Below are 18,124 nucleotides of genomic sequence, written 5' to 3'. Positions count from 1 at the left end.
GATTTATTGTAGCTTTGTGGATTTTCGCAAAGCATTTGACATGGTACCTAGAGCTCAATTGATACGCAGACTGCAAAAGATGGGGTGCCCATAGTGTTGATTTGGGGGATTATGGCTCTATACAGATCAGTGATGGGACATGTACGCCCCCAAAGGGGATATCTGATTTAGTTCACTCCACCATTGGGGTGAAACAGGGTTGCCCATTGTCTCCTACTCTATTTGGTATGTATATTGATGAGGTGTCTGATTACATTGACAGAGAGGGTGATAGAGGTGCCTAGCTGGCAGGGACGTGGATCCCATTGTTGTTATATGCAGATGATATTGTGTTGATCTCTGACTCACCAGAGGGTAAGCAGCGACTGTTGAATGCATTACACAGTTTTGCAGAGGATAGTGGACTGTCTATAAACCTTGGTAAAACCAAGGTTCTCGTGTTTGACACCAAACCACAATGGATAAGGAGATCGGAACCGACCTTCACATATGGTCAGGAGATTGTAGAGTATACAGATGCATACACTTACCTTGGGGTTGTCTTCACTAGGCCGAGGTTTTCTTTGAGGAGAGCAGCAAACAGTAAACTAACTAGAGCTTATGGGCCTTGGGAGTTTTGGAGAGGATGTGTTCGCACGTTCAGTTCGATAGAGAGCATCTTCTCCACCTCACAGGAGATGGGTTTGTGATTCGACCCAGCTACATGGACACACATATGTCTCATGGTTTGCGGTGTGCCATTGGTCAAATACGCACATCCTCACATCAGCTGGAGATTGAGATTGGTAGATTCAAAGGGATACCAACAGACAACAAGATATGCCGCTTATGCCAACTAGAGCCAGAGACAGAGCTACATTACATATGTCATTGCACAGTGTACTATGAGATTCGGGGCCGTTTCCACTGCTTATTCGGAGAGGGTTTTGGTCCTTTCTCTAAGGTCATGAGTTATGAGGATCAGAGTTGTCTTGGGCTATATCTACTTGAGTTACACTGATATAGAGACACTTTCCTGGGAAGCGCTAGAGAGAGACAGTCCCAGAGATAGAATACAGATTTCTTTTCACTAGAAATGGGACAGCCAGAGGAACAGCCATCACTATAGAGCTCGGCCCCCACTCATTCGACCACTACCAACACTCTCATCAACCGTCACTTCAGCTACGGAGATCCAAACGGCCACGATTGAGGAGAGAGGCTACACAGCATCGACGGAGACTACGGCAGAGGATTCGAGCCATACTCTCTCGACGTCCAGAGTACAGATGAGGATGGATTCTAGTAGTAGTAGTATTTTTGTTCTAGTCTTTTTGTACCCAGACATGGTATCAGATTCACTATTTTGTATCAGATTGGTCTCATATGTCATTTTGGCCTTTTGAAGACGTTAATATAACGTTTCATTTTCATTTCTCTCTCTCTCTCTCTCTCTCTCTCTCTCTCTCTCTCTCTCTCTCTCTCTCTCTCTCTCTCTCTCTCTCTCTCTCTCTCTCTCTCTCTCTCTCTCTCTCTCTCTCTCACACACAATCTAGAACGATTGCTTCAATTTTAGAGGGTGGTATGTGACTAATTTTAGGGTTAGGGTTTCTATGTCAAGGTCATAGACGCAACTGATCTTTGCGTCCGCCTGTGTGTTACAAACTATCGCTCTATATAAAGGTGGTCCACGCCAATCTCTTTAACAAAGACAGAATCCTTTTAAACCACATAGACTTTCTTTTTTTTAGGAGAAATAACCAAAATACCCCTATAATTTCAAATTTGAAAAATTCCCAATATACCCCTCATATTTGACCAAAAATTCCCAAAATGCCCTTCAATTTCACCAAAATACCCCCATTAACCTCTCAAACATCTCTAATGGGAATTTTTTTGCAACTCTTCATAGGAAAATTGGTTCTCGCTCAATAGAAGATGATAGGACTAGGATTTTAAATGGTATTGTGGGCACATCAGATGAAATCTTTCATCACTTTTAGACACAGATGCCTCTATTTGTGAGAATAATTTTGGCTCAAACACTTTAAGATAGAACTCCATAGCCATACAGATTACACCATGCAAAAATTGAGGCAAATTCATTCCAAAATGATACAAGGGTATATTTTATAGGGCTATTTGGATAATTTTCCCTTTTTGTTGGGAGAGAAAAAGGGGCTGTATTCTGTGTACGAGAGAGTCTTCTTGAGATGCTCAATGGCCTATCACCCATAGGAAGTACAAAAGCGAGATAACAATGTGAAGGCTATGTATATGTCAAGGTGGCATGGACGATGAGTGTAAAATGAACCAGTGGGGAGATGCATAACGCCATGTGATGTGGGCATGGCCTCGACTAAAAAGAATTGATAATCTCGTCCACGTGTGAATAAAAACGCATCTATGGTGCTGGTGTTTGGTGCACCCTTTCTTTCTCTAGATTGTCTCTCCTCTCTCTTGAGAGCGTGTGCGGCGGAGGGGGTTTGGGGTGGGGGTGCTTTGTGCACTAGATTTTGAACAGCAAAGGGGTGCCATATTAAGAGCACCCAGACAGTACACAAAATTTGGAGACTTTGTCGCGTGATGCTTGAGCGCTCGATCTCCGACTTCAGGCCTCTGACTTTTGTAGCAAAAGATATCAATTTAATAAAGAAATACCTGATGGAGGGCATTGACATAGGCAATTCAGGGCCATTGACTTTGCATAGGGGCATCCCACTTTAACATCTCTCTACCTCCCTTCACTCTCTATCCCAGATTCAGTTCTTTCAAATTGTTTGAAGCGCGAAAGTGAGCTGGAGTGTTGAACATTGTAGTAGGTCTCTGTGTTAGCGTCAGATCACTCGCCGGATTGACATCGATGTTGGATGGGTGCAGTTCTTCAGCTGTTACAGTTCCCATGTTATCAACTTACTCTTAAGGGGCTAGGGGAGGAGTTAATAGGTCTTGATTACCAACGAGGCACATTGGACATGTTGCCAGCTACTACTATACATTGTTTTGAGCCACACCCTTGCGAGATCATGTGCCATTGTGATTGCAGTCACCTTATAAATGCTTTAGAAGGCTTGATGCTCGCATGTTACAGGTGGTTAGCCTTCCACTTTGCCAATACATATAGTAGTATTTTGAAAGAGAGAGTTCACACTCTTCGCAGTCACTGCGATACATCAGTAGGCTCCTTCAGGCCAGCCAAGGAGCGTCGTCACGCCTTCTTGAGACAATGGGCATGCACAACTATGTTCCTTACAGTGTCGCGAGGCTGCATTAACTGGTATTATTCTCGACCTCTCTGGTTCATTCTATATAACTTTCTACATGCCACTTTGAGCTTGGCGTTCTTGTACATATGTTTTTGGCTTGTGTGGCTCCTTGACGACAAGCTGACCCCAGCATGCTCAAGGACTCATAGGTCTCAGTGATACAACCCTGTCCTTTCAAAAAAAACAACAATCTAAGCAGAGAAAATTTGGTTTGGGGAGAAGTAGGACTTTCTACAGAGAGGAGAGAGAATCTACAAAAGAAATATCAATAAGCAGCTAAGAAAACTCGTCTGATTCAGAGCTTGGCATGAAGCACCTTTCCAGAGAAAGAATCTCTGTGCCCAGCAAGACAAGGGCGATAATCCGTTGTGTCTCTGACCCACAAGCAAAAAACCCTAGCCCTAAAAGCCACTGCATTTATGGAGACTCCACAAAGGGCCAGTATAAATCTATAGAACTCCTGATAGTCATAAACTAGATGGTTTTGCTTTGACACCTACTAATGTCTGTCCTGCACAATAATGAATGTAGGCATGAGCATATGCTCCCACACGCTATCACATGAGCATGCATTTATATGCAGGTTTGCATATTTTCATGGCTCCCACAGGGCAAACTCAGAAACTCAGCCATTCGGAGCCTAGAGCTAAGCAAAGCATTTACATATAAAAATATTACCCTGCTACTAAAAGAGTTACCAACTGCTTATGTAAGGTTTACAACCATCAACTTTGTTCAGAGAAAATTTCAAAAACACCAAGACATCTTCAAGACAATTGAGGGCCTAGCTTTGCCACATTCAGGAGAGAGTTGACATACCTTATTAACCTCTTCAATAGCAGGAGAAAAAAGGAGAGAGCATCCAACAAAACGTGAGCAATACAGCATATTATTTGTGCGCTAGGGTATGATGTGCCTAGATGGAGGTACACACGTCTCTTGTGATAGAATTTCTTAACTTTTCAATGATGTCTGGTATGTACGTGGTGTTGCACAATTATTTAGACGCTAACAATTAACATCACCAACAGCATCTTTAATTAACAGAACCTAATTCAGCAACAAGCATGCAGACAGCCATGCAAGGACACAAATATAGAGGTATCCTTGCACAGATACATGCCACTGTATTGGCAAATAGGTTTTAAAAAATATACGGCTCACTTACAGGCACAAAAAGTACTTCTATTTAAACACCATATTTTCATGTGTAAGCAGTCATGTCCATAAAATCTTTGTAGTCAGAAGATGTATGTGTGCCTGCTTGGATGTCAAACAGTTCTTCAGTATGTTCACTAGCCCTTCACATTGACGCACATGTACTACAGGGTAATATACTTCATCCAGACTGCAGGAATGTGTTTGTGCACCCCTATAACGACATAATTGGATGAAGCAAGACGAAGTAGGGATCTTACCCGTCCAATAGGCCTGCAGAAAGAGCATTTGCAATGGCCAGCGGTAGGAACAACAATGACTGCGGAAGCCAAATCTGGTGTCAAAACAGTAGTTCCTGGACTTAAATCCTCAAAGCTTACAAAGAAAGGACTAAGGGCATACCAAACACATGCCTGTCTTCAGCCCTTTGGGCTCATCACACAAGTGAGCTAGAATCATTCTTCCCTTGAAGACAGCAGTGTAAGAATAGTAATTATGTTCAGAGCTTATCACGTGAAGAATGAGAAGCTTAAAAACAACTATAGAGAACAAGCTCCAATTCAATTTTTCATGATACTTACTACCATGTATCCAAATGCAAAGCCACTGCCAACCATAAGCAAATGAGGCTGGGTCCTCAATATGTCAGATGGTGACAGCCATGACCTGAAAAGTCAGCAAGCAGTTTAGAAATCGCATATGTTGAAGGAAGCTTAGCAAGTGCATGAGAGAGAGAGAGAGAGAGAGAGAGAGAGAGAGAGAGAGAGAGAGAGAGAGAGAGAGATGAAATGAAATGATATATTAACGTCTTCAAAAGGCCAAAATGACCTATGAAACCAAGCTATTACAACATCATGAATCTGATACCATATCCGGAATAAAAACAAACTGAAACAAAAATACGACTACTACAAACTGGGACTGTATGGATGTGCCAGCTAACACAAAAGGTGCCCAGTACAAGGAGAGGAGAGGGGGGGGGGGGGGGGGGGGGGGGGGGGGGGGGGGGGGGGGGGATATATGGTAGAGATCCATCCTCATCTGCACTCAAGACGTCGTGAGAGTATGGCTCCCATCTTCTGCTGTAGTCTCAGTCGATATTGTGTAGCTCCTCTCCTCCATCGGTCGTCTAGATATCCCTAGCTCCAATGCTCGGTCTATGAGAATGCCAGTAGTGGTAGTATGAGTGCGGGCAGAGCTCTGCAATGGTGGATGCTCCTCTGGCTGCTCGTCTGGGTGTCCAATATTTAGTGTAAAGAAATCTGTAATCTATCTCTGGGACTGTCTCTCTCCAGCTCTCCTCAGTAAAGTGTCTCTATGCCTATGCAACTCAAGCAGATACCTCATAACTCATGACCCTAGATACAGGACCAAAACCTTCTCTGAATAGACAATGAAAACGGCCTCGTATCTCATAGTACACTCTGCAATGGCATATGTAATGTAACTCAGTCTCTGGCTCTAGATGACATAGGTGGCATATTAAAACCGGCCTGTACAACGTAGAGGGCGGTACTATTTCAATTACCTGTTAACTTTACACAGAGCACTGAGAAGAGAAGAGAACACACGTGCGTCCAGCGACTAGAATGTCACTGCGCACACGACACCAACACCCTGTAGGCCCCAAAGACTGGCGCCCCTTTCGGTATTTCTTTATTCAAATTAAGGTAGACGATCCCACCACTTCGCACAAGCTTTCACAAAGCTATCCAAACCTGGCGAGGGCTGCAAACGCAGGTTTTCGACCTGATTTTGGCAGCATAAGGACGCAAAAACCCCTATAGGTCAAAAGCACCTGTCTAGGACGAAATCCCTCGATATCTGGAAGCTTTCTGGTGAGCTGTCACAGAAATTCAGCGGGCTGTAATTCCCTGTTTTTCACTGACAGGTGCCCAAAAGCCTGTACACGCATACCAAGGCTCTCACGAGGCTCCCCCGGTATTCCCTTGCAGTTAAGGTGCGAAACCCTAAACCTGCAGAAAAACACAGCAGGCTGTAATTCGCTGTTTCGGATCGTTTTTAGCGGAGCGAACACGCATACGCGTGTCCCAAGGGCTCCCACACGCAATGTGACAGTTCCCCTGTGAATTGGACGAGTTTTCACGCGAGAAAACTCTCCAAACTCGCAATCTTTCGCGATGGAACTGTGCGTACCTGTGGGGGATTAGCAATTAGGTAATCCGGTTCCTGTTCAGAAGGCTCTTGCCTTGGCAAACGCGTATAAACCCCCAGAACTGTACATAATCATTTGAGTAGCCCAACTAGTGGGGCATTACCATATGTGCCAAAGGGGAGAGAGAGATGCACGAGAGCAAATCATCGCGCTATATGAGACAGAGGAGAAGGCAAGCTTTCCATTAAAGCTGTAAACCTGCACCCACTACTCACACACACACTATAGCTCACTTATGTTCAAAAATCAGCCTCTCTCAAATTGGGCGCCCCCTCTTCATGCTGGAAGTGGCAAAACTACCTGGAGCCGCCATGTGTCCAGTTTGCCCCTTTTGAGTTAATTCTCTAGTTCCCACTGACTTATAAAGTTATAAGTGACTTTCCGAGTGGCCCAGACTTCCTTTGCCGCACACAACCTTCCATACTCATCAGAATTCAGTGCTAACTGGCCCGACCAATCCCAGACTGACCGACCCGGACTCCCGTTGTGATAAACCTATTCGGCCGCAGCCGTTTCACACTGGCCATCCAATGTCCACTTGCACCTTTTCAAGGGTTCCAGGGAAAACAAGTAAAAATAAAAATAAATAAAAATATATAGTACTAATTTACGGAAGGCAACAGGAAAAATACACCTCCTGGTGACACACCCCACCCTTGAAATATTGCAAGCGACCTCGCTTGCATGCCAATAATACATGCAGTATCTCCTGATATCACATATATTCTATGATGGGAATCCAAGATATACATGCTTCCGGAAATGTAGCGTTGGACGATTAAACAATCCCACCAACCTGGCTACGACACATATATCAAGCATAGAAGTCTTCTAGTGTACTCTCAAGCACAAACTTCTCTAGCTAAATTCTGTATGGAAAGAGTAGATACAATTGCTTAACTACTCTCTTGAGCATCATGAACCATGCTCCTGCCTTGCTCCAAAAAGTCTACATCAAGTCACTGTGGGTTCCATCTGAAAGGCTTCAAGATACAATTGCAATAGCTGAGGTGAATAAACCAATTCAGACTCTTCCATCCATTTGGCATCCAACGATGGATAGTTCTTGAACTTCACCAAATAGCGTCTTGCAACTTTTCCTCTAACCTTTCTTTCTTTATGTGCCAATATCTGTTGAGGAACAAGGATTTCATCCAATTCTTCCACTTCGGGTTGTTCCTCATCAAGCATATTCTCTGGCACATCACCAACAAAGGGTCTTAGAAGGCTGACATGAAAAGCATTATGTATTTTCCAGCCTTCGGGTAGCTTCAACCTGTAAGCTACATCGCTAATCTTTTCTGAAATCTGAAAAGGACCATAATATCGCATACTGAGCTTAGGAAACAAGCGTTCCTTGCCTTTCCTTTTCCTTAACATGGCCTTTTCAAAGCGCAAAAGCACCCAATCACCAAGTGAAAATACAAGTTCACGACGGTGACAATCACCAGCTTTCTTTTGCTTAGCCTGAGTCTTCTCAAGAGCAATCTTTATCTTCCTGTATGTTTCATCCATATCTTGCACATACTTGTCTGCCTCAAAAATCTTGTCCTTAGTCTGCAAAATGGGCGGGACCTTCTTTCCTCCTTCCACTATCTCAAATGCTACCTTACTTGTTGACGTATGCACAGTGTTATTGTAAGCATATTCAACCAATGGAAGGTAGTGTTCCCAAGTTGCCTTATGCTCTGACACATAACATTTGAGCAGGTCCAGGACAGTAGAATTTGCCTCTTCTGACTGCCCATCAGTTTGCGGATGAAAGGAAGAAGAGAACTTTAGCGTAGTGCCCATGTTCTCAAACAATGCCTTCCAGAAAAGACTCGTCATACGTGGATCCCTGTCACTGACAATTGATTGAGGCATCCCGTGATATTTAAAGATATAGCTCATAAATATCTTGACCATGTGTTCTGGCTTTATCTTCTTCCTCACAGGAATGAAATGGGCCTGTTTACTGAACCTACAAATGATAGTCCAAATCCCATCATTGCCTGTTTGCGTCCTTGGAAGATCAAAGATAAAGTCCATTGCTATGCTTTCCCATGGCCTGTCTGGGATCGGCAATGGCTGCAACAATCCCGGTTGCTTTTGTCTGTCAAATTTGACTTTTTGGCATACTAAGCATGATCTTACAAATGTCTCAACATCTTGACGCAAAGCTGGCCAATAGAAGAATGCCTCAACCCCTTTCACTGTCGCATCAATTCCACGATGCCCAGCATAAGGTGGAGCATGACTTTCCATCAAAATCTTTGGCCGTAACTGTTTAGTAACGCATAACTTTCCATGCATCATGAGAAAGTCATTCTTAAGCATATAGTGCTCATGATGTTGCCCATCAACAAGCTGGTCATAGATCCTTGCAAAATCTGAATCTTCAGCATATTGTGTCTTCATTTCGTCTAGTTCACAATGGTACGGAATTGACACTGCTGAAATTAGGGGCTTTCGTGACAACGCATCAACCACCACGTTCTTTTTCCCTTGCACATGCACAATCTGAAAATGGAACATTGACAAGATGTTTGCCCATCGCATGTGCTTCTCAGACAACTTCGTCTGTGTGAGAAAATATCGCAAGGTTTGACGATCCGTTTGGACAACAAAATCAGCCCCTAGCAGATAGTGCTTCCAACTAGTGAGAGCATGAATTACTGCCAACAATTCTTTCTCATAGACTTGCAAGTTTCTTTCGGTCTTCAAAAGAATTCTGCTATCATATGTGACTACTCGGCCATTCTGCAATAGAACTGCACCAAGACTATGGCCACACGCATCACACTGAACCACAAAAGGTTTCGAAAGATCTGCAAAATGATTACGGGGTCTGAAATCAGCTTCTCTTTCAAGTGTTTGAACGCTAAAATTTCCTTGGCTGTCCACTTGAAAGTAACTCCTTTTCTTTGTAGTGCATGGAGTGGAGAAGCAATCTCAGCAAAATTTCGGATGAACCTCCTGTAGTAGGAACATAACCCTAGAAGGCTTCGAATGTCATGTACGGACTTCAAGTCTGGCCATGACCTAATTGGTTCCAATTTAGCGGGATCCATGCGTACCCCATCCTATGAAACAATGTGCCCAAGGAAGTGAATTTCTTGCAAAAAGAATTCAATCTTCTTCACATTAATGAGTAGCCTGTTCTTACGTAACTCATTGAAAACTACAGTCAAGTGATCCCTATGCTCCTCTTCAGACTTCGAATACACAATCATGTCATCATAGAAGGTACCCACGAAGTTTCTATGTGGTCTAAAAATTCAGTCCATCATTCTATTAAACGTGCCAGGAGCATTTGTGAGACCAAATGGCATAACAAGAAACTCATAGAGACCAAATGTTGTCCTGAACGCAGTCTTATGGACATCTTCTGGCCTAATGCGTATCTGATGTTACCCACTCTTTCGGTCTATTCTTGTAAACAATGACGCTCCCTCAAGCCGATCAAGTATGTCATCTATCCTCGGTATGGGAAACTTGTTCTTGATGGTATTCTAATTCAAGGCGCGATAGTCAATGCACATGCACCATGAACCATCCTTCTTCTGCACTAAGAGTACAGGCGAACAAAAAGGGGATAAACTGGGCTGAATCAGCCCCTTCTCTAAAGGCTCGTTGACCTGACTCATAATCTCTTTGTGCTGGGCTGCACTAACCCTGTATGGTGGTTTATTCGGTGGAGTAGAACCTGGCACAAGATCTGTAGTATGATCCTCAGGTCTCTCAGGAGGTAACTCCCCCGGCAAAGAGTCCGAAAAACAATCACTGAAACCACTCAAAAACGTTGACCTGTCTTTATCTAAGGTAGACAAAATAGATACAACTTAAGGTACTTCTTTTGCAAAGATCAAGTACGCAGAAAGACGATTCTTTATTACAGAAGAAATAGCAGAAGCAGAAACAACTGGAACAGACTCGCCTTTATGCTTTACATCAAGGACATAACTCTTTCCTGTATGTACAAGGGTAATCTTTTTGTTGTAAGTATCCACCATAGCAAGCAACCTGTAACACCATGGGATACCCAGTAACACATCACATCCCTCAAGTTGCATAATATGAAACTCTTCCGCATCCACATAACTCTGAATGTGCAGACGAAGCTTCCCCAAAATGGGAGTAACGGGCTTTGAATGACCTGGGCATGCCAAACCTGCTTCCCCTGTCATACCCATCTCATCTACACGAATGCCCAACTTTGATGCCAATTCTCGTGATATGAAATTTGCATGGGCTCCTGGATCAAAGACAATAGCACCGTTTGGTCTCTAACTTTGCCCCAAGCTCTGCACAGCTCCATCGCATCTGTGTTTGGCTGGTCGCCAACCAAATCTGGAACAAGTCCTGCACTTGGCTTTGGCTTCTTCCCTTTATGGTCTAACTTGTCATCCTTATCCTGTGACTTCTTCTGTGGGCATTCATTTGCAACATGTCCTTCCTGTTCACAACTGTAGCATTTCTTGGCCTCCCTAAAAGCTTTCCTTTCTACAAAGGTTGTGCCAAAAAAATGCCTTTTTTCTCCTTGTCCTCGTCCCGAAGAAGACTTTGACTGCTTCTTGGACGTATCACCCTCTTCAGTGCAGGGCTTCTTTGTGGGAGGCTCAGAAGGCTTTGTTGCAACATTTCCCTTGGCTGAAAACTGTTTGCCCCGGGACCCTTTCTTGTGGCTATTAAATCCATCGGAATCTCCCTTCGACAAATTGCTGGCCACTCTTGCATTCTCTATCAACTGAAACATATTCATGACAGTAGTCTTTGTGCAGTAGTCTCTGATTTTCTTGGGCAATCCGCAACAGTACTTTTCAATTTGTTCTGACAATGGCACAAACCTGTAAGAGGTGACTGGCAATACTGCGGCCCAAAACTGTTTATTGTACTCTTCCAGATTCGCACACTGTTTAGCATTCAACTCGTGCCATTCTGTCATCACATCCACTTCAAAAGTGTTTGTCAACCATGCAGGCGCAAAAAGCTGTTTGAATTGGACCCACGTTGTTGGGGCTTGACCCTAGTTCAACAATGCGGTCCACCATTGAAGCGCATTCCCTTTCAAGAAAGTGGCACCCTTGCATATCTTTGAAGATTACGTGAAGTTTCCTCCAGCATAAGCTCCATCGAACTGTTGTATGAAGGTCAAAGCCTTCAATTGATCCTCAGTTCCTCTGAAAGTTTCAAACTTCACTCCTTGCCCACCTTCCTTGTAATCCTTAAGCTGACTCAAAGGAGCCACATTATCATAAACAGGTGCCTGTAACAGTGGTGCTCCATGAGTGTTCATTCCAGCACTCGCATCAACTGTTTCCCTGTCATATCTACATTTTGTACGTAGGGCTGCGAAAAACCAGCCATACCAAATTGTGTTCCAGGCACTCGAAACTAGCCATAGGCACCCTGAAAACCTGGTTGGACACCCATGTTCGCATACATAGGGTTACCCATGCTTGTTTGCAATTTCCCGAACACATTCCCTGGCATATAACCTGTGGAAGGTCCAGCCATGGCTTGAAACACTGAACCACCTCCAAAATAACCAGGATAAGTAATGGGTAATGGAAGGGTCTGACGCATAGCGTGTTCATTACTCCCTTGACCATTCACAAACGGTTCTTGTCCAGCTAAAGTAAGTTACTTTGGATCATTGGACACCGCTAGTTGCTCAACCACATGGGCTTTCCCTCGAGCATCATGAGTCTTCTGTGCATTGGAAATCTCCTTTTCCTGCAACGGCTCATTCATGCCCTCTGTAGGAGGCTGAAAACCCTGTGTCGGAGCCTGTAAGAACTCCTGCATCCTTGGGTTGTTAGCCCACTGCTGAAACATGTCCATGCAGCAACACAGTTGAGTTCTAAACAACCTGTCCTCTTCTTGAAGAGTTGAAGGAACTTTCTCCGTGCCATGTGAGGAAGATCCCTCTTCAGGTACTTGGTCTCTCTTCTCTGCCATATCAACAAGCTCTGTGTTGCTTTCACCCACAACAATCCACGCTGCACTTTTTGAAGAAAAAGTGACTATCCCGTCGATGGAACCATAAAACCGGCCTGTACAACATAGAGGGCCTTACTATTTCAATTACCTGTTAACTTTACACAATTATTTTATTCAAATTAAGGTAGACGATCCGACCACTTCGCACAAGCTTTCACAAAGCTGTCCAAACCTGCCGAGGGCTGAAAACGCAGGTTTTCGACCTGATTTTATCAGCATAACGACGCAAAAACCCCTGTAGGTCAAAAGCACCTATCTAGGACGGATTCCCTCGCTGTCTGGAAGCTTTCTGGTGAGCTGTCACAGAAATTTAGTGGGCTTTAATTCCCTGTTTTTCACTGCCTGGTGCCCAAAAGCCTGTACACGCATCCCAAGGCTCTCACGAGGCTCCCCCGGTGTTCCCTTGTAGTTAAGGTACGAAACCCTAAACCTGCAAAAAAACACAGTAGGCTGTAATTCACTGTTTCGGATCGTTTTTAGCGGAGCGAACACGCCTATGCGTGTCCCAAGGGCTCCCCCACGCAATGGGACAGTTCCCTTGTGAATTGGACGAGTTTTCACGTGAGTAAACTCTCCAAACTCGCAATCTTTCGCGAGGGAACTGTGCGTACTTGTGGGGGATTAGCAATTAGCTAATCAAGTTCCTGTTCAGAAGGCTCTTGCCTTGGCAAATGCGCATAAACCCCCAGAACTGTACATGTTCATCTGAGTAGCCCAACTAGTGGGGCATTACCATATGTGCCAAAGGGGAGAGAGAGATGCACGAGAGCAAATCATCGCGCTACATGAGACAGAGGAGAAGGCAAGCTTTCCATTAAAGCTGTAAACCTACACCCACTACTCACACACACACTATAGCTCACTTATGTTCAAAAATCAGCCTCCTCTCTCAAATTGGGCGCCCCCTCTTCATGCTGGAAGTGGCAAAACTGCCTGGAGCCGCCATGTGTCCAGTTTGCCCCTTTTGAGTTAATTCTCTAGTTCCCACTGACTTATAAAGTTATAAGTGACTTTTCGAGTGGCCCAGACTTCATTTGGCGCACACAGACTTCCATACTCATCAGAATTCAGTGCTAACTCGCCCGACCAGTCCCAGACTGACCGACCCAGACTCCCGCTGCGAGAAACCTATTCGGCCGGAGTCGTTTCACATTGGCCATGCAATGTCCACTTGCACCTTTTCAAGGGTTCCGGGGAAAACAAGTAAAAATAAAAATAAATAAAAATATCTAGTACTTATTTACAGAAGGCAACAAGAAAAATACACCTCCTGGTGACACATATCCTACTATCTGTTGGTATCCCTCTGAATCTGCCAATCGCAATCTCCAGCTAACGTGAGGATGTGCATATCAGGCCAACGGCACAACGCAAACCATGAGAAAGATGTGTGTCCATATCAATAGGTCGAATCACAAACCCAATCCCTGTGAGGTGGAGAAGATGCTCTCTATAGAAAGCCATCTTCGTCCCCAACTCCTGTACGGGCTCTATCCATGTCCTCCTCGTGTCCAGCTGGATCAGATCCTAACGAATCAGTCTAGTAATCTCCACCCGTGTCATAGACATCGAGGGTGCCTGTAGAGTACTGAAAAGGAGGCAACATGTCCATGGTGAAGCCATGTGTCTGAAACCATGACGTCATCTGTGCATACCAGTATGATGTATCCCCTTGTAGAGCTAACTGTAAGGAGGACTCTAGGGCCAACTTTGCATATCTATCTTTGGTAGTATCCCAGAAGTTGTGTACAAAGGAGACTAATCTGGTAAGCGCCTCAATCTCCATAAGAAGGGCAGCTAACTCCGCTCAAATGATATCATGCGGTATGGAGGCCTTGGCTCTAATCAGCCGAGAGATCATAGATACCAAGGGCCTCTACATACGTCTCCAGCCATCCTGGCCTTTAAAAGGTCCCCAAACATGCACCCTACATAGCATAGTAGAGGCAACCAAAGCATCAAAGAGCCATAACTTTGTCCTAGGTTCTTGGAACAGAACCTGCGAACACATCCTCTCCAATCTTCCCAAAGCCGCATAAACTCTAGTCAGTCTAGTCTCTACTGCTCTTCTCAAAGAAAATCTCGGCCTTGTAAAGACTACCCCCAGGTAAGTGTATGCATCTGTATACTCCACAATCTCCTGACCATATGTGAAATTAGGTGCTCATCTCCTGATCCACTGTGGTGTGGTGTTAAATACCATAACCTTCGTTTTACCAAGGTTTACACACAATCCACTAACCTCTGCAAAACTGTGTAGTGCATCCAATGTCGCTGCATACCCTATGGTGAGTCAGATATCAACACAATATCATCTACATATAGCAACAATGGGATCCACGTCCATGCCAGCTGGGCACCTATGTCACCCTCTCTGTCAATGTAATTAGACACCTCGTCAACATATATACCAAATAGGGTAGGAGACAATGGGCAGCCCTGTTTCACCCCAATAGTAGAGTGAATTAAATCAGATACCCCCTCCAGAGTGCGTACGTGTCCCATCACTGATTTGTACCAAGCCATAATCCCCCAAATCAACTCTATGGGCACCCCCATCTCCTGTAGTCTGTGCATCAATCGAGCTCTCGGTACCATGCCAAATGCTTTGCAGAAATCCACAAAGCTACAATAAATCCGTCTCCCATGTGACCTGCCCTCCTCAATGATGGCTCTGAGTGTCAGAATATGAACAAGAGTGGAGCAACTCCTCCTCAACCCGCCTTGACCCTTTGCTCGTACACCCTCACTATCTGCCCAATTACTCAAGTGTCGCTCAAGAATGGATGCATACAACCGTGCCAATTTGTGTCCAACCATAAGAGTGCAGTAGTTCCCAAGCTCTGTAGGATCACCTGCCTTGAAGATAGGCACAATAGTAGACAACCTCCAAGTCTCAGGTAACCCCTCACACATGGCACGATTGAACAACACTGCAAGGAACTCCATCAACATATCCCTAGCATATATAAAGTGCTCCGCTACTAGACCGTCGTGATCATATGCCCTCTCGGTCCTCATCCTGTGCACCATCCTAGTGGTACAAAAGGTACTCGTAGCTGGGCATGTCCTTGTAGGGTCTGGAAGGGGTTCCTATCCAAGAACTGTATATAACGATGTCGCAAATTGGCCCCACACATCAGGTGAAGTAATCACTGGGGGAGGGGAGTGCTCATGAAAGAGTCGCCATGCCTCTCCTGAGTCCCTACTCAAGAACATCTGATATAATTCTCGCTCCATCTGAGCCAAGTAAGCTCGCTTCTTCTGTCACACAAGGCGCCGGGAAGCAATCGGAGATTGTCTGTAAAAGTGATGACTCCTAAAAGAAGATCCCTCTAAAGCTGGGCTCTCATCTCTCTGCACTCCTCATCATACCAACTATTATGGGGAATGCTCCCAGAATGTCGTCTTCTGTCCGGCTGAGTGTGTGGGTATGCCACTAATGCAACACCATTCAGTGTCTCAGTCAGTAAAGTGGTGCATTCCTTCACTGAGAGGCATGTGCTAGCTATGCCAGCTGTGCCTTCCCATAGACAGTCCCAGATGTCCTCTGTATAAACGGAATCAGTCTCTGGTGTAAATGTATAACGGGTGTGTGACATGCCTCTCGATGTTTGGGTTGTACTATACACTGAAATGAAACGGATAGTGTCAAGAGAGCATGATCCACTACTACGCCCACTCGCCTGGCTCCCACTGTGAAATCCTGAATGCAAGGGACAAAGCTCCGCTGTGTCATAACATAGTCCACTGTACAGGCCCCATGTCTGTGTGGAAAGCATGTGAAACCAACTGCTCCAGGAAATCGTTGTAAGCCATTAAGTATGGCTAACCCATGTGTAGTCGTCATCTCCATGAGGTATCTCCCATACTCCGTCTGCTCTCTGTCATGTGAGCGTCTGTCAAGCCCCAACTCACCCACATCCAGCTCTCTAAACATCTCATTGAAAGTGTCGTAGAAGACAGTCTGAGAGTTGCCCGTTCGGGCATTGAAGTCCCCTAGGAGAATGATATCACCGTCCCTAGAAAACTCCCACATGTCATCGTCTAGTATAGAGAAAGGCAACACCCTCTCGATGCAGCATATACTGACGTACTGGGAGGAAAGTAACATATGGCTATGTATAGAAATCGACTTGTGTCAACTCTCAATCTCACCCACATGTATCTAGCATGCTCATCTCTTCGTACAATATGTAGTACTGGCTGTAGCTCCTCTCTAAATAGCATTGTTGCTACTCCTGAACCTCTACTCCCATGCTCAGATCTCGTGGTTGTCCTGTGGGCTGTCTCCCATCTATATCCCACCACATGTGGCATCACCTGTCCAGCGACCTGGTGATTCTCTCAGAAGAATACAATGTCCTTGTCTCTAAAACTGTCCTCAAATGCGCCAATGTCCAACCTCATAGACCCATTCCAATTCCAAGTAGCAATCTTCAGTGTGGTCCCATGGGTCTCGCATCGTCATGCAACGCGCAGCTCTACAATCACCACCTGACCATCTCTGTAGAAGGCTATCTTTCCCTTCTCCCTTGCCGCTGTAATCTCTAGCATTACCTCTCATATGTGTGAGCTCTGAGAGAGTAAGGTCATCGCCGAGGAACATATATGTCTTCTTGAGAGTAGGCCTCTTCCTCAAGAATTCCTCTTCCAAGGAGGGGAAGCGTAGTATGAGAGCTCTCTCCTTTGAGGACTCGCCCGGGCCATCACTTTTCTTGCCTACTCTCCATGTCTTTGTGTGCAAAGGTTTCTCCACCCCCATCATGGATGTGAGGCTTGTGACCTCTTTGTCCACATTGTTTATGTACTTGAGGCCGGTCACTCTCACAAGTAGAGCCCGCATCTGCCTTCTTTGTTCCTCTTCGAGGGTCATCTTGATAAGCGTCAGTGTGCAAGGGAGCTTCCTTACCTTTCCCTTTCTTGGCGACCTCAATCCACTTTTCGGCTTGTCCGCCTTCTTTTCTGTCTTTGTTATCATATCCGCCCATGAAGACGTCTTCCCCACATTCAGTTTCTCTTCCTCTTTGATCATCCTTACCTGTTCCTTGATTACCTTGATTTCCTCTATCACAGAGGGCTGAAATTCACCTTCCTCTAGTCCTCTGCTTGCTCTGTCAACAAGCTCCTGTTTGAGGGCTGAGACTTCTTCTTTGAGTGTTTGTGACTCCGCCTTAAGTGCTTGTATCTCTGCATTTAGCTTCTCTTTCTCCTTCTTCCATTCTGCGCCTTTGTTGAAGACCATCTGAAGGAGGTTGGCCTTCTCCTTCCACCATCCTTCCATCTATGTTTTCCATTCCTTCATTTCCCTTTCCATTTGCGTCATCTGCTTGTTCGTGAGCATAAAGGTGGCCTTTGCTCGCGGCTTGCAAGTAGGTGAAACATTCATGGCTTCCGTTTCCTGTGAAGGAGGAGCAGGGAAGATGGTTTTCATGTTCTGTGAGGGTGAAGGAATACCCAGCAAGACCATGGACACGTAGGTAGAGGACAGCCCGTCGGTCCTTGTGACAGAACACTATGTATATGGGTGTTTCCACATTATGCATACATGTTTCTGCGC

The 18,124-nt window shown here is 45.0% G+C and overlaps 1 protein-coding gene across 1 annotated transcript in view; it reads right to left on the bottom strand.

Annotated features, from left to right (window-relative positions):
* The window catches only part of LOC147458547 (choline/ethanolaminephosphotransferase 1-like), a 105,312-nt gene that overhangs the window by 25,686 nt on the left and 61,502 nt on the right, over positions 1-18,124 (bottom strand). The window contains exons 13-15 of the mRNA XM_086513202.1: positions 4,985-5,069; positions 4,806-4,868; positions 4,664-4,722 (exon numbers count right to left, since the gene is read on the bottom strand). Of these exons, the coding sequence (XP_086369328.1) occupies positions 4,664-4,722; positions 4,806-4,868; positions 4,985-5,069 (207 nt within the window). The remainder of the gene's footprint in view (positions 1-4,663; positions 4,723-4,805; positions 4,869-4,984; positions 5,070-18,124) is intronic.

The sequence above is a fragment of the Adiantum capillus-veneris genome, chromosome 5 (assembly GCF_014529385.1).
Source record: "Adiantum capillus-veneris isolate H3 chromosome 5, ASM1452938v2, whole genome shotgun sequence".
Classification (NCBI taxonomy): domain Eukaryota; kingdom Viridiplantae; phylum Streptophyta; class Polypodiopsida; order Polypodiales; family Pteridaceae; genus Adiantum; species Adiantum capillus-veneris.
Note: the sequence above shows the minus strand (reverse complement) of the source record. Positions and strands in the feature narration are given on the sequence as shown.